The sequence below is a fragment of the Amia ocellicauda genome, chromosome 6 (assembly GCF_036373705.1).
Source record: "Amia ocellicauda isolate fAmiCal2 chromosome 6, fAmiCal2.hap1, whole genome shotgun sequence".
Lineage (NCBI taxonomy): Eukaryota > Metazoa > Chordata > Actinopteri > Amiiformes > Amiidae > Amia > Amia ocellicauda.
Window position 1 is genome coordinate 20837149 of NC_089855.1, and position 17276 is coordinate 20854424.

The window sequence follows — 17276 nt, forward strand, 5'->3', positions numbered from 1 at the left end:
AGCGCTCGGAGAAGATGGAAAGATGCCATAGTTATTATAAGACTGTTAAAGGATGGGGGAGTTTATTTTGGAGAAAGGGCATTCCAAATACAAATGAATAACCACACTTAGTAACACACATCCTACTCCTCCTTTTCGATGTAATGGAAAGTGTCCTGGAAAGACTTTGAAGAGACTGATTTGTTGGGATGATATTTAAATAACAGAATATTCTTTCTTCTGTTAGTAGACTTTCTGAAGGTAGTGTGCGTTATTCAGTTTGTTGTATTTGATCAGGCATTTTGTTTTTCCTACATGAAATTCCCAATCCTTTCAAGTCCTTAATAATCATTATTTCAAATGTTTACCGGATATTTTGCATATCCGTTTGCCATTAGCTCCTGGTTGCAAAGAAAACCATGAAATAATCTGAAAAGGCCTTTAACAGTGGCTTTTCTGATTAACCCAAAAACTGCAACCAAAAAGCAAGCTGGAAGCTGCCTGTGGGGAGTTCAAGAAGTTATATGCTCCTTGTAAAGTGGTGATATACTGCATGTTTACAGCTTGTGGAGAGGCCACAGTCCTTTGGGTTAAATGCTTATTTAAGGATTTGGAAGTGACTTTACTTACGCCAAAGATCTACTCCAGCGCAAATAATTAGAGAGCATATAATGCCTGACAGCTGTTCCAATTGAAATAGTTTACCAAGGACAGCAGCGCAATGTATTTGGCTTTTAATGATACATGAAGTTTTACTGTAGTTGTACTGAAAATGTGCTATGCCGCAAAGCACAAAAACAAACAAAAAAGCATAATTCGAAATAATAGTTTTAGCATAAATTCTATCAGCAGCAGATATACATATTAAGATTCTTTACCACCCATAATCTTAAGGATTTACCTTTTAATTATGATTACCTGACTGTTGTTAGAGACTTACCTGACAAACATCCAGCTCTCAAAGTATCAACACCCTTTACTTAATATTGGGCATCTTCCAGGTGCTGGATAGTACACTATACTGAGCTCTCCCACGTGTTTCTGTGGTAGGATGTGATTCACAGCCAGGTCCCACAGCTGCTCATTCACTGGGAAGGGAGTTAAACAAATGTATATTGTTAAAAAGACAGGGCTCATAAAAAGGACAGCTCTTTCTGGGGGATCCTAAATAGTCTTTGATTTTCAGACAATATGAGTGTTTAAACATTGTAATTAGAGGCTTTGTGGAGTGCCTTTCTGAGAGGGAGACATCTTTACTTAATGTCCAGAGATGCGGCCAATGTTGCCTGGTATCTTTCACTGCGGGGTGTATAGTGAACACTGACCTGATCAGTTTGTGTTGTGACCCAACCTGGAATCGGTCTGGTGAGAGTGTTTGCTTTCACTACCCAAATTCCATTGGTAAGACTAGGAATGTAATTAGTTACAGCATAGGATCTGTTATTATAGGTGACTCACCCTTATAGTTGCTATTTGAGTACAGCAATATCAATTAATTTGTCTTCAGCTTTGTGTGTGTACATTTCTCTTTGCAACATTGCCATACTGCATTTTCTAAGGCATGAAACCACAGCGAGTTGTTTTGCATCGCATCTACCTAGTAGTTTAAAGTATCCACATACATCACAAAAGGTGTGTTGTCAAATTCTATAGTAAATATACTGCACTCAGAAAGAGCCTAAATCACTAAATACAGATGTATTAGTCCTAAAATTATATTTTAAAAATAGTTTTCTGATGTTGAACTATAATAATATCATTGTTGTGCTCCTGGACTCTAGTAAATTGTATTTCATTTTATTTTATACAATTGGCCTTGACAAGTTAAGATTTTAACTAACACCACGATAACTCTGGAAGTAATTTTCAACACATCTATAATCAAATGTATCCTTATTATCCAGTTTTCTTTCTTAGATGTATTTATGTGTGAATGTATTTATTTGTGTAGACAGAAATCATTTACAGTTTCAGATCCTGCAATTTCATCTTCAGCAGAAAGAGACACAGAGTTACAATCTGTACAGCTCCTCCTGCTGGTGAAAAGGTGTTTGGCATCCTTCTTGAAAATATTATATTTTGTTTCAGCATAATCTACATAATTTACATGTAACGCGAGATTAAAAGCACTTAATTTACTATATCTGACATGAATTGGTGTTTTTTTAAAATTCAGAAGTAAATGACTTACAATCAAATATAATGTTATAGGGAACATTATTCTAAACTAGAGGATTCAAGAATAGGAGGATTTCTTGGTGCATATCAGTCACTCCACTGTGTTAAATGTATGATGTAGACCTCCAAGATTAAGCACATCCTTTTTTTTAACATGCTGTAAATACATCAGTTGTACCTGTAATAAAGTGAAATGATTTGTGTATTGCTACCTCTGCCATGCTCAGTTTTTAATGTGTCTTATGCACATTAAAAATGCATTCAGTAATTCAGTACATGTATAGGGAATCCATGTTTAATACAGTCTACAGTGATTTGTCTCTCCTGGAAGGATAACATAGTCCATTGACAGGTGGTTCGTACCGTGTTATCAACACAACTCTCAGTAAGAGAACTGGTATCCAGTTAAGTCCCAGACAGTCTGTAAAAATCAAGTAAAACTCTCAACATGGATATCAGAAAATAAACAGTAAATAAACACACATGGTTCTGCTTAACCAGTGATACTTAGCTCACCTAATGAACTGCCTGCATTGTAAGAGAAAATTGAAAAGGAGTTAAATATGATGATAATGAAGAGCCACCTCACCTCAATTGCACTGTGTGCTCTCTAAGGTTTCTGCTGTATTTGTTGTCTATGGTTGTATGGTTTTGCTTCAAAGTTTGTCATTATCCTGAGAATGTAGGGTAGGATATTCCAAATACCCCCCGGTCTGGGCAGACAGGCTCACACGTCAAAACAAACTGGTATGAATACCACCCAAACCTTCCTCTCGTGGTCCTGCTTCTGTGCGTTGTGGAAAATGTCTGAGGCCCGACCCGACCACAGGGAAAGCAGGGTTCTCACGGTACTTTCAAGCCACCTCCACTGCTCTATAACTGCGACGTCTCCAGTGCTGTTCTCACACAGAGCAGACAGCAACTCAGAGAAATACACAAAGCAGTGCTGTGCATCCCACCCCAGAGCACTTTAACAATGAAGGAAGACCTGTATCGAGCCCTTCTGTTTCCACGTGTCTCCATTACTCTGGAACCCAAAAATGAATCAAGACAATGATATAGAAAAGAACGAAAGAAAAAACTCTTGATTGGCAACTTGTCTACAGTAAATCCTGTTACAAAGAAAGTATAGGACTATACATAACCAAAATAACACATGTGGTTTTATAAAAAGCACATAATGAACGTGTATTAAATAATTTTACTACCATGTGGTTTCATGGTTTAAAGAAAGATGCAAAGAGCCAAGTGTGTTGTACCGACTCCATTGACATCCATTGACTTTCAGGGGTGTAGAAAACCCTGAAAACATATAGTATGATATAAATCAATACTGTTTGGAATTGTTCAAATAAACAAGAGATAATGAATTTATATTGGCTAATACTATTTAATCAGATTTGTCTTATAGTATATAGCTGCCTTGCCTACCTGACAATTCAATACACCACATACAGTAGATTCTTAATTAAATTTAATTGTTCTATTTCATCCAAATCTTTACATTCCAAGGACCGAAAGGATATGATCTGCAATTAAAGGGATTTTAAATCAGATTTGTGTATATTGTTTTTGTGTATGTTTTAAAAAATATTTTAGATTAATTAAACTTAAAATGTGTACTGACAGCAAAATACATAATTGAGCACAGTATCAGTGGATATATCATTAGGCACATGACATATACTATTGCAATATAAATATATAGACTAAAATTGTGTCTGGATAGTATGAAAGATTGCCAAACTAACAACTTTTCAATGTCATCAAAAACAATGAAAGCAAGCATATGGGTCTTTTAAAATAATAATAATAATAATAATAATAATAATAATAATAATAATAATAATAATAATAATAATAAATAAATAAATAAATAAATAAATAAAAATACGGTAACCAACATTCATAATCCATGGATGCTATTAGCCAATTCTACACCTTCGATAGGATACAATTTTTTTTATTTTATACAACCACCCTAAAGTAATAATGTAAATACAGTTGTCAAATGCTCATTTATAATATATTATGTTCTATGGAATTCATGTTAAGACTTTCTGATCTTCAGGTTATCATGCATCAACAACATGTCTTTGGAGAAATAGAAATATTTCAATATTATGTATGTATGTATTACACCATCGATTGTTAAAGGCTATTCAGATCCGACAATCAATGGAAATATGACAAGTTTGTTATCTAACTGGAAATGTCAGTTTCGTCAGTGTGAACTTGTAAAGGAATATTTAAAGATCAAATCATGGCTTATCTGAGATATTGCATGCATCGAAACGGCCAAACACTATTGTTTGTAAATGATTTAATAAACCTAAAACACACAACTTCAGTGGAAACCACAACTCTGGTCAATTTGACACCTTTAGTTTGAACACATTGGATAAAACACTAAACATGCTCGTGTTGGGCTACTACTGATTAAGCCATACTGGGTTTTTAATTGGTAGAAGTCGCAGTTTCTTATTCAGATACTTAAAAGGGTAATCGGTGCACCTAAAAACACACAGCAATAGCTCTTGCTCTGCATCATCTTAATAAAGACCTCAGCCCAAGCGTGAAGGTATAATCGTGTCAGGTGTTTCTGTGCGCCGGGGGAGCTTCTCAGAAACTGCTTTGCATGTAATGCAATCTAGTTCAACCTGTATTGCAATCGGGGGGTTTTACGGTAAATAATTGAGGAGCCGTCTGATTGGCTGCCCTGCACAAGAGGAAAACAAAAGTTTGACAGTAATTCCCACCCACTGTTTATATGAGTCCTGGGTCAGCACTGTTTTCTTCTTATTCCAAGAGCCGAGCGCTTATGGCAGCTGGTGATGACCGAGGGTACCTGCGGAGCCCCGTAGAGATGGACAGCAGCCAGCGCTTCCAGCCCACCTGCAGACCGCTCCTCTACGGGACTCTGGCTATTATGGGATTGCTTCAGATCGCGTCTAGCGTGGCCATCCTGTTACACCTTACAGGTCACATCGATCAGGTAATATTGGGCTGTTTATGTTTGCATGCGTCTGGGGTGCTGTCTGAGACGCTTCTGGAGGAGAGGACAGTGTGATCCCATGTCAGATGTCCCGTTGGAGCCTTTTTCAGACGCATCGGTTTAGGTTGCTGTAGTGTAGGGTGGAGGGGGTGGATGAAGTGTAATGCTTAAGGACACTCATCCAGTGCATGGTTGTTCACAGATACGACACTGTAAAATCGTTGAAAATAGTGACACCAGAAGGGAAATGTATGTGAGCCGCCTGGTTGAGTCTGGTCTTGATGTGTTGGTGAAATAGGCTAATTCATGCTCAGAAGGTAGAGGGCAAACGCAAGGCATACGTGTGGCTCTTCAGGTGGTTGCGCTGAAGTGCATTTGCTTGTGGCTGCAGGGCGCGCTGGGTGTTTTTTACGCGTTCTAGAATGCGCCTCATTGTTTGTTTTGCAAGATTCTGTGATTGATCTTTTCAAGTCGGTGTCAAGTGCAAAACAGCACTCAGATGAGATGGGCTTTCATTATCTCAAGAATCTGTCAGCACGCTGCATTAACTAGTTTTGCTACTGGTCAGTCTTTCGGGGTGATTAGTATCTAAAGGATGTCTTAAGATTTTCCGTTGATTGTCTTACAAAATATGTGTCTTTGTCGGTAGAAGGCTTGAGCAAACGCCCGTCATCTGGTTGTTCATTTCCCCGTTTCATTGTGTTGGCATAAATAGCTGACAATCAAACTGCAGTAGCAGAGCAGATTTTGATGAATCGTTTGTAACAGTTGCTGCCCAGCTTACACCCAGTGTTATCACAACGTTTTAGTAAGCTTGTGGGTTGGTTAGGGTAATATGATTTAAACAGAATAACAAAAAACACAACTTTCCCCTACTTTGTTCTGGTTTTCAGTGCTGTTCACTCACACGGGATGTGATATCTCCCTGCCATGAAACTATTCTTTAATCAGATCTGTAACAATGCAGTGGTTTGTGTGCTCATGCTCTTTGGTGCATGGCATATCACCGTGCACGGTGCAGCTGTGCCCCCATACAGAACACACATCGGCTGGAAGAGGTGAATGGAAAATGCATTTTCTTTGAAGAGCCTCCCTACTTTAAACTGAAGTATAACAGAAAATGTATACGCTGAGAAAAGTGCATTCCCCACTCCTCCCCTCAAATACGCCCAAATCAATCTTATTCGTTACTTAGGGTTACTCTAAGTTTGTCAAGATTGTATTCAAACATTTCAACAAATATCAATGAAATACTCCTTGTGATTTGCATTGTGCAGAGGGTATGACACAAGGACAGTTAAACTGCTGATTGTCTGTTTTTTGCTGTTGAGGTTTTTGAGACTTACTTTTAGAAATCTTGATTTATCTTCAGTTTAACTAGAGGATGGTGAGGGGGGACGTCCTTGAGGTAGTGGAGTTAAAGTCTCATCCTACAAAAGAATGGTGGATTTCTTTATCCTGAGACATTTTAGGAACTATATCACCCTTTTGTCCCATAGTCTCTCCCGAGTAATATTTTCCGGTTTGATTTGTGGTTAACATGGCATATTGTCTCAGACATTAATACAAACATGTGTAACTGAAATAAGTAAGATGCAAACATAAATATATTTTAGCCAGGCGTTTTAAGTTAATTGATTAGGATACTTAAAGAAATGGCTGCACCCAATAAGCTACTAATAATCAAAAGAACAAGAGAGGCAGCATGGTTTCTTATTTATTGAATCACTTAATCATGTTAATTTAAATGTTTATTAATGTTTTCTCCAATTTGGAATCTTTTTTTTTTTTTTTTTTAGTTTTTCAAACGATTTGCTTGTGAGAATATTCTGATCAGATGACATATTGATATAGTCTTTGGAAACTGTTGCCAAGTTGCATTATTTAGCATACCAAAATCTCCATTCCCCCCCCCCCCACCCTGTTCAACATCCATTACTGAAAGTGTTTAATTGAATTTATTTAAAAAAAAAAAAAAGACACACACAGCATGTATTTAACTTGGCAAACAACTACAATCTGCAAAGGCCTTGCTGAAAGTCATGTTATGGAGAAGCTTTTTTTGGCAAACCTTGTCCCAAAGCCCACTCCAGTGAGCCATGTTAGAAGTGGGAATAGTAAAAAAAGAATATGATTCCTGGACGCCACATCTAAGTGTTATGATAGTAAAGGTATTAATTGTTAGTTGTTAGGTGTGTCATGTTTCATCAACACGAACATGCAGCGAGTGGCCCGGATTTCCAGTAACACGTTTGTGAATTTTTTTGTCAGCCCGCACTCCGACCTGAACCCGGTTGAGGACTAAATGAGCAGGAGCTCCCCATTTCCTTCTGGGATTTATTAATATCGCAATCCCAAAACAATTAGGAACCATCAAAGACTATCCTCCTGAGACACGAGGAAAATGATTGCAGGAAATGCAGACTGAACAGTACCTGAGGTGATGTCGGCTGTAGGATTAGACTGGTAGGAACAGTTAATAAGTAGCCAGCCAACTTCAGTCGTCATTGACCTCTGCTTTGTGTATTTATATGCGATCGCAGAGTGGTAAATGTGCACTGAACATGTATAACCCCCCCCCCCCCCCACGTAAAGAGAGAGTGCTGCTGTTAACCAAGTGATTCACAAAATGTATCCAAAACTAATCCTATGCATACAGCGCTTGGTAATCCCAAAAATCTAAAACTAAATAAAAATAAAAAGTATGCCTTCATTAAGAATTGCTTAAAATAATTTGAATGTACGTATTTAAATTTTGAATAATGTGTCAAGGCTGTACTGTGAATTTAACACTAAAATATTTCTCATTATTATTAGTAGTAGTCATTGTATTTTTGCTACCTTCATTTATTGCAATTGTGTTTGTATCTTATGTTTTCAGGTATTGCCCTGTTGTGCCACCAAGAAGGAAATGCCAGCAGAGTTCACCTCACTGGGTCAGAAAGCATATGAGGTAAGAGCTTGCCCTCTCTCAGAGAAATGCATTGGCACTGCCCCAGCTACACTGACCCATTAGACGTGTCGGACTAAGACTCTTCATGCATTGCTGTCTTCAAAAACTAGAATGATTATATCATAAATGTAAGTTAGGAGTGTAACGATAGTGTCAGATAATAGGATTAACCTTCTGGGTCGTGCCGTTGCATTTCAGGATAGACAGGTTGGGTGTATTAGGCAGTATATACACACTTTAATCAGTGATTTATTTGGTTAATGTATTAACTTTCAGAGGTTCAGTGGTTTTACTTTTGTGCACATGCCCATCAGACATTGGGGTCAGAAGACCATGACTAGAGTACTACTGGATGAGTTTGTTGGAAATAGTACTTTTATAGCTGGGTTTGTGTTTTGCTTTAAAATATTTAAGGGGGATGTTAAGGATGTTAAGGAAATGTCTGGTCCCATTAGTTTTGAATCAATTTGTCGACCATAGCAGGTTCTAGCACATGGTATTATAATAAATAATTAAATTAATCAAACATTTCACAAACTGCTTTAAGTACAATAAAGTACTATTCTCAATTAGAATTTATCGGTATTTGACAATACAGTGTATACAAATCCAGTAACACTTTAATGATAACAGCAAATTAATAACTAATAATTTCCTTTGCATGCTGAACCCCCCCCCCCCCCGGGATAATTTACATCACAATAAATCGGGACTAAACATTACTGCCACAACATTACAACTTTTTTGTATATTCAAGTTTCTATGAGTTTCCATGATTTTTTTTTCTTCCTTCTTTGCATTATTTATTTTGTTTGCTTTCTCTCATCCCGCATACCTATGTTTTGGCATTCTCGGTGAAGAGGGAAGGGTTGACTTGGAGCCAAAGCCTGTATAATTCACATTGTTTTGGAGACACCCGTATATATTGCTGTTTTTTCAGTACTGTACTGTTTTGTGCTTGCCATTCGATTTTTTTTTCCTTTTAAATAGTGTGCATTCCAGTAAATAAAAACAAAAACTTGAGTGTCTAAATGTTGTGACTAAAGCATACATACAATAGAAATGGAAAAACGGAAATACAAAATGGACAAAGCAACATTTTCTGTTTCTGTGTGTGTGTGTGTGTGCATTTCACCTATGAATACGCTACATACAATAATACAATTTAAAGTTGCATAAAGTATTATAAAGTATATCTATTTTTTATGGAATTAAGTTTTATTATACAGATAATATTTTTCTAGGATTTTATATGAAGCAGAAATATAAATCTAATGCAGTTATAAGGAATGAATGCTTTACTTCACAGATCTAGGTACTTGAGATCTCATTATATTTGCTATAATACGTTGCACATTTTTTCATTTGTGCTGCTCTGGCATTTTTATTTATTTATTTAGATTTTTTTATCTGAACACTAAGGTTTAGACCAAACCAAAGTGTTGCCATGCCCACAGATTATTAATGTGTAAGCAAGCCTGGTTTCATTTATTGTCAGAAACCACTTTCTACTATTTGCAAATAAAAAACCCGATATTGTACAAGTTTGTAATTTACTGTTTTGCGTGTATGTCAGCATTTTCATCTTGCCTAATGTTGTTCAAAACAAAGTAGTTTATCAGGGGTATAATAAGCATATACATTTCATACTAAAGTGTTTAATTACTTTATTTCTTTATTATACTATTACATTATATTTACAAGTAGTTGTTGTTGGTGACGTATGACTAAGGAGAAACCTTGCTTATGTATCTAACAATTTTAGATAAAAAGTATGAAAATGATTTTTTACTCGGTACGAAAATGAGCAAATCTTATTGCTTCTTTATTAAAAAAAAAAACTGTTGTTCACATGGATTACTTGAAATGTGTTCAAGATGAACTGTGTTGCACCATAGCCACTAAGAAAGAAAGAAATAAAAAAAACTACAACATTGCGGTGTTTCCTGACAGCCTTTAAAGAGGTTAGCATCTAAGAATTGAGGTCAAGCAATTTTTAGTTGCATCTGGCTTTTAAAGTGGCTTTTTAGCACCCCCACAATTTTATCTTGCAATTATTTTAGCATGAGTCATGCTTGCAAAGCTCCTACAGTATGTGGTGTCAGCTTTCCCTGTTGAAGTAAATGTTGACAACAGTGAAAGATTAACTGAACACCTATTTGTATTTATATACGACACCCTTTCATATCAGTAGTGTTTCTTAGTGAAGTTTGTGTTTAACAGGGAGGGTAGAACTGATAGGACGGAAGCTGTTAAAGTACAGATTTGTATCCTCAGAAGTGTTCATAAGTGTTATCCTTGTCAGATCTTTTAATTCTATGGTGTTTACAGTGCTCTCTGTACTGATTTTGTATATATTCACACATTTGTAATGGCGCTTTACAGTAATTATTACCGTATTTGGTTTCACGTGACCATGCCCTCATTCTGCAAGACTAAGTTCTGCTGTGGGACACAAAGTCACTTTTCTGAACAGGACTTTGTATAGAAAAACCAAATCAAAAATATGAAGTTTTAAAGATTCCAGTCGCATGTTTTTCTCATTAAATTGTTCTTTTATTTCCAGCAGAGGTTATTTAAAATCCTCTTACCCTGCATGTGGTCTTGCTGCCCAAGACAATGCCACAGAGGGTTTCTCTAGTGGCACTTAGAATAATTCACCAAAGTGGCAGTTTGTCAGAGAACAGAAAGAGAGAACAAAAAGAGAGAGCAAAAAATGGATTGCATTAGAACATTGACATGTAGATGGTAGTATTTAAAAAATATGTATATTATTAGTTTTGAAATAATTAATTCCAAGACTGCAGTCATTGTAAGGTAATCAACTTCAACAAACACCTGATTCACAAATCCTATTTTTTTATGCTTGCTTTCTATTTCCATACATTTCCATTATATTTTTAGGACCTCTTTACGGCGCCCCATAAAGATCTAATCATCTGGTTTTAATGTCCGGATTGGACTTACTGAATAACATTAACCAGAGTTGTTCATCCAACATTGTAGAAACTGATTTGTTTGCAATTTATTTAGATTTAGGATTCAGTTTCAGAGATCATGAAGTACTGTATGATCATAAGCCATAAAATTGACAAATGACAGATGAAATGTTAAACAGATCTGCGCTTAAGCTGATTTGCCTGTCAACTCTTCTGGATAAACGTCTTGCTGCCCTCACAGCAGCCCTCTGAACACCTGCCAGGTACTTTTCTACAATGCAGGTCTGTGCTTGGGTATGCTATATATACTCTCTTGCTTTAAGTCTGAAAGCCAAAAATGTCTACAGTGTGATACTCATTCAATTGTACAACATGATACGTTTTGACTTGGTTATTGTGCTTTACTCATGCTGCATTAAAGATTGGACTTGGCACGGGATTTACTTTGGCTGTGTATCCACATTGGGAAAGAAGCCAGGCAACTGTGATTATAACTAAAACTCACTTTCCCATTTAAGAGAATTACTCTGGACTTGTAGTGTTTCGTAATGTCATTACTTCTCATTGCTCACCTGCTGAAACATTAAGTGAGATGACACCAATTCAGCATATTTTTTAAATCTGAGAAAGAGTAATACTAACTTCTGCCGGTTGCACTGTTCCCTATCATACTTCACATAGGAAAATAAAGTACTACACTTCTATTCCCTGGAGTTGACGAGAGACAAAATTTCAAGAGAAGACATGCCTGCCTTTCATTTTCTTCTAAAAGTGGTTGAAGCCTCTGTGGTGTGTTTGTGTAGAGAAAAGAAAGTGCTGTTGGAGTAACACATGCTCATGTAGGCCAGCACTACAACAAAACACATCTGACTGATCTTTAAAGTTATTTTGTGGATTTCTGATCTCTTTCCATGATAACTAACTTGACGTCAAAGGTAGTAAAAGTTGCTTATATAAGTAGGTTCGTTTTTATTTAATTTAATAAAACCCTGGCACCTACTCTAAATTTGTTGCATTGTGATTTTACTCTTGCTTGTGTTGCCTCTCTAATTTCCCAGCTTCGTATCTGTTAGGTGTCCAGGCCAGGTGAGAGATTTTACATTTAAATGACACCTCTTCCCATGATTTGTGTTCACAGAGCATGCAGACAGGAGGTGTTATTGCAGACGCACTTAAAGATCCCCGAAAAAAGGAACGCTCAAAATGTTGTAAACCTACGAAAGACCAAACTCCTGCAGCTCATCTTACAATAAGGGCTCCAATCAATTTCACCCAAAGTAAGTAGTCTCTTCAAATCAATCTAGCTGTATCATGTACTGCTAGTGGGGAGCCACTAACCACTAAATTACATATAATGTACAGTGTTTGCTTACTTTCATAATGCAATTGAAACCACTACATAAAGAAATACGTTGTAGAATGATTGACAGCATACAGTTCTTGCTTCACGACGGGACACCAATTTGAAATGAAAGCGATCCACAATGAATCTAGTTAACTATGACCTTGCTACTGTTGAATGTTACTTCTGCAATATTTTTTGTAATTCTTTTTTTTTTCTTGTTGTTGCTGCTGATTCTTAGAAGGAAATATTCAACAGACACTGGTACACTGGAACCCTTCGCATGGCCTTTCACACATACGCCACCTTGGCTACACCGATGGAAAACTCAAAGTGATCGAGGGAGGATTATATTACATATACGCGAAGACTTGTTTCCGTCATTATCCAAGTATATCTGAGGATTCTCTGAAGGATGACACCCAGCTACTGCAGTACATCCATCATGAAAAACAAGCCCAGAAGACAACCATTATTCTGATGAAAAGTGGGAGTACCAAGTCCTGGAATGAGACTGAAGGTTTTTATCTGTATTGTGTTCAGCAAGGTGGGATTTTCCTTTTGAAAAGTGGTGATGGGCTTTTTGTAAAAGTATCAAATTCATGGTTACTGGATCCCGAATCAGAGGGGAGTTATTTTGGAGCTTTTAAAATAAGTAATTTAAATTGATTTGTTTTCTATTGAATGTTTGGTGTAAATATTCCTACCTACTGGACATTTTTTATATGATCGAGAACCACTGAGTACTTGCTTGCAAGAATACTGACTGTTTTTTTCTTATTTTTAACTATGTGTTTCAGTGATATTAATGTTGCTCAAGTATTTACAAATTTGTATAAAATCCTGTTTACTTTTGTACTGTTTAAATCTATATTTTATATTTCATAAGTTTCATTAAGTATTATTGCTCATAAACAAAATGACTGACTGTGTCTGCGGAGACACTTTTGTAAGTGTAAGTAAGATTGTAAGGTATTGCTTTGCACTTGTATGTTTTGAGAGCACTTTTGGAACTCCCAATTCAGCATTTTTGTGATAAGTCTTTCTATAAGGAATATTGTTTTCTACTTAATTTCATATAATTTATATATTTTTTTAACTGTGTAGTTAAAGTGTGGGCCTTTGTGGTACGTTTCTCATTGGTGGGGCCGAGCCGGCTGAAGTCCCATCTCCTGATTGATGGCTTTATATGAAGTTGTCCGTATCCCCCTTAGACAGTGGACTAGAGACACATCTTGGATGCATTTTATGGCCTGTTAGAACTGACCAGACTGAAGGGTCAGAGATGGAGAAGAGATAGAGATTCACCAGTTTATATCAAATCTTATTAATTAAATGAGTGGTTCTCAGCCCTGGTCCTGGAGGATTCAGGGTTCAAATAAGTTACTGGGAACTTGGTTGGAACAAAAAACAGCAGGTAGAGGGTCCTCCAGTACCAGGTCTGAGGACTCCAGGACTGGTTGATACAACTGCAAGTGGAAAAACAACCACATTAATAAACCAGCTGAAACTGCGCATATCTCTTGGTAATGTATACCTGAATGTGAATGCTGAAGCATTCAATTCTTTGCTTGGAGTTAATTGTTTATAATAATTTAACCCAAGATGTGGCTCAGATCAATCAATTACAAGTGCCTTAAGTCAACTGTTGGAATAACATTAAAATGTTTTATTAAAAGCCAGTTGACTGTTTTCACCAGCATTACCTGTTATTGATTCTGCAGAATTTTAAAAGAATAGATCTGAGATCAGTCTTTGATCTTAAAATGTGTTGTTATAGGCAGCCCACAGTATCTATTTCGAATTATCAATGTCGACCCAAAACTATTTGGAGAGTTCATGGCATCTCTTTAGTGAAGTTATTGACTCATTATCTGGCAATATTGCCTATGTAATCTTGTACATAATTCACCAAATAAACCATTTGGACCTTTTTGAAATAGCTACTTTTTTATTTTTTGGTAGTTGTTGGAGTTGAGTCTGGAGATTAAGAGGATTTTAGATCACTTATGCTCAGTTTTGTTGATGTTCTGTTAACTAAATCATCATCCATAAAGACTTCTGACCATATCAAATACACTGAACAAAAACTATAAAGTATTTACTGAGTTACAGTTCATATAAGGAAATCAGTCAGTTAAAATGAGTCATTAGGCCCTAATCTATGGATTTCAAGTCTCAAGTTTTGAGGGAGCATGTGATTGGCATGTTCACTGCAGGAATGTCCACCAGAGCTGCAGGCAGGTCAAGACCCTGATGAGGACGAAGAGCCGCAGATGGGCTTCTCCGAGACGCTTCCTGACAGTCTATGGAGACATTTTCAGTTGTGTAAACCCACAGATCTCTGGCAGCAGCTCTGGTGGACATTCCTGCAGTCAGCAGGCCAATCGCACGCTCCCTCAAAACTTGAGACATCTGTGGCATTGTGTTGTGACAAAACTGCACATTTTAGAGTGGTGCACCTGTGTAAACATGTTGTTTAAGCAGCTTCTTGATATGCCACACCCATCAAGTTGATGGATTATCTTGGCAAAGGAGAAATGCTCACTAACAGTGATGTAAAAAAATTTGTGTATAAAATGTGAGAGAAATAAACTTTTTGTACATATGGGACATTTCTGGGATCTTTTCCGCTCACGAAACATGAGACCAATACTTTGCATGTTGCGTTTAGATTTTTGTTCATTATATATTGCTACTTTTTATAGTACCGTCATGTAATTATATTGAGTTGTTGCCTAAGATGTCAGCCAAGGAAAATGATATTGAAAAATTGAAATAATTACACTATTTTAGTGGCATAAAGACCTCCAAGGTATTTTCTGTAAGGAAATAATACACAGTTTCTCAGGCCAAATTCATACTAAACAAATTGTGGATTATTTTTGCTAATGCAGCACTTTGTTGTTATGAATCCTTTACAGAAAAGTGTTTGTTCACCTTCATATACAGTGGGGGGGGGGAAAGTATTTGATCCCCTGCTGATTTTGTACGTTTGCCCACTGACAAAAAAATGATCAGTCTATAATTTTAATGGTAGGTGTATTTTAACAGTGAGAGACCGAATAACAACAAAAAAATCCAGAAAAACGCATTTCAAAAAAGTTATAAATTGATTTGCATGTTAATGAGGGAAATAAGTATTTGACCCCTTCGACTTAGTACTTGGTGGCAAAACCCTTGTTGGCAATCACAGAGGTCAGACGTTTCTTGTAGTTGGCCACCAGGTTTGCACACATCTCAGGAGGGATTTTGTCCCACTCCTCTTTGCAGATCCTCTCCAAGTCATTAAGGTTTCGAGGCTGATGTTTGGCAACTCGAACCTTCAGCTCCCTCCACAGATTTTCTATGGGATTAAGGTCTGGAGACTGGCTAGGCCACTCCAGGACCTTAATGTGCTTCTTCTTGAGCCACTCCTTTGACAGTGGGGATGGTGTTCTTGGGGTCATTCCTCCTCCTCCAAACACGGCAAGTTGAGTTGATGCCAAAGAGCTTGATTTTGGTCTCATCTGACCACAACACAACAGTTCTCCTCCGAATCATTCAGATGTTGGCAAACTTCAGACGGGCCTGTACATGTGCTTTCTTGAGCAGGGGGACCTTGCGGGCGCTGCAGGATTTCAGTCCTTCACGGCGTAGTGTGTTACCAATTGTTTTCTTGGTGACTATGGTCCCAGCTGCCTTGAGATCATTAACGAGATCCTCCCGTGTAGTTCTGGGCTGATTCCTCACCGTTCTCATGATCATTGAAACTCCACGAGGTGAGATCTTGCATGGAGCCCCAGACCGAGGGAGACTGACAGTTATTTTGTGTTTCTTCCATTTGTGAATAATCGCACCAACTGTTGTCACCTTCTCACCAAGCTGCTTGGTGATGGTCTTGTAGCCCATTCCAGCCTTGTGTAGGTCTACAATCTTGTCCCTGACATCCTTGGACATCTCTTTGGTCTTGGCCATGGTGGAGAGTTTGGAATCTGATTGATTGATTGCTTCTGTGGACAGGTGTCTTTTATACAGGTAACGAGCTGAGATTAGGAGAGTCCCTTTAAGAGAGTGCTCCTAATCTCAGCTCGCTACCTGTATAAAAGACACCTGGGAGCCAGAAATCTTGCTGATTGATAGGGGATCAAATACTTATTTCACCCATTAACATGCAAATCAATTTATAACTTTTTTGAAATGCGTTTTTCTGGATTTTTTTGTTGTTATTCTGTCTCTCACTGTTAAAATACACCTACCATTAAAATTATAGACTGATCATTTCTTTGTCAGTGGGCAAATGTACAAAATCAGCAGGGGATCAAATACTTTTTTCCCTCACTGTATAGCCTTTTTATTTATTAATTTTCAGTGTCTCAATACCGTCGTACATAACCTTGTGAAACTGCTGTAAAGCTTGATGGTATCCTTCTACATATCTGTATTTATGTATGTATGTATGTATGTATGTATGTATGTATGTATGTATGTATGTATGTATGTATTTCTAAATGTTAATTGAAGTGCAAACAAATAATAAATCTCTAAGGGGGAATAAGCAAAATCTGAATTTGATTTCAAAGTATTTAAGTCAGAAATTACCCAGGCTGCTGACTGCAGTCAAGTAGGTAATCAATGCAAGATGTAGTCCCCAGCGATGGCACTCTGTGAACAGGCACATTGTGTAATTTGTCCTGAGTGTGTAGGTTGGGGTCTTGAGTGCTGAATCTTAAGCAGTTGCTGGTCTTTGCCTTGGAGACAGTCTTGGGGTCCTCAGCCCTCGCCTGTTAGGCCCCACCTGTCTGCAAGAAGATTAATGTACTGAGACAACATATAAATTGTGCATACTATACAATACCCGAGTTGTATAATGAATTTTGTAATATAGGAGTAATGCTTTATTAACTGAAC

The 17276-nt window shown here is 37.3% G+C and overlaps 1 protein-coding gene across 1 annotated transcript; it reads left to right on the forward strand.

Moving 5' to 3' along the window:
- The first annotated feature begins 4951 nt into the window (after positions 1-4951).
- tnfsf11 (TNF superfamily member 11) lies at positions 4952-15377 on the forward strand. The gene is made up of 4 exons (XM_066706635.1): positions 4952-5152; positions 8034-8105; positions 12183-12321; positions 12628-15377. Exons 1-4 carry the CDS (start codon positions 4979-4981, stop codon positions 13053-13055), a joined length of 813 nt encoding a protein of 270 aa, XP_066562732.1. The 5' UTR covers positions 4952-4978; the 3' UTR covers positions 13056-15377.
- The last annotated feature ends 1899 nt before the right edge of the window (positions 15378-17276 follow it).

Excerpts from the sequence above, each read along its gene's own strand:
- tnfsf11 (XM_066706635.1), top strand. The coding sequence starts at position 4,979 with ATGGCAGCTGGTGATGACCGAGGGTACCTGCGGAGCCCCGTAGAGATG. Across the intron at positions 5,153-8,033 it reads TTACAGGTCACATCGATCAG|GTATTGCCCTGTTGTGCCAC; the intron begins GTAATATTGGGC and ends TTATGTTTTCAG. Across the intron at positions 12,322-12,627 it reads TCCAATCAATTTCACCCAAA|AAGGAAATATTCAACAGACA; the intron begins GTAAGTAGTCTC and ends GCTGATTCTTAG.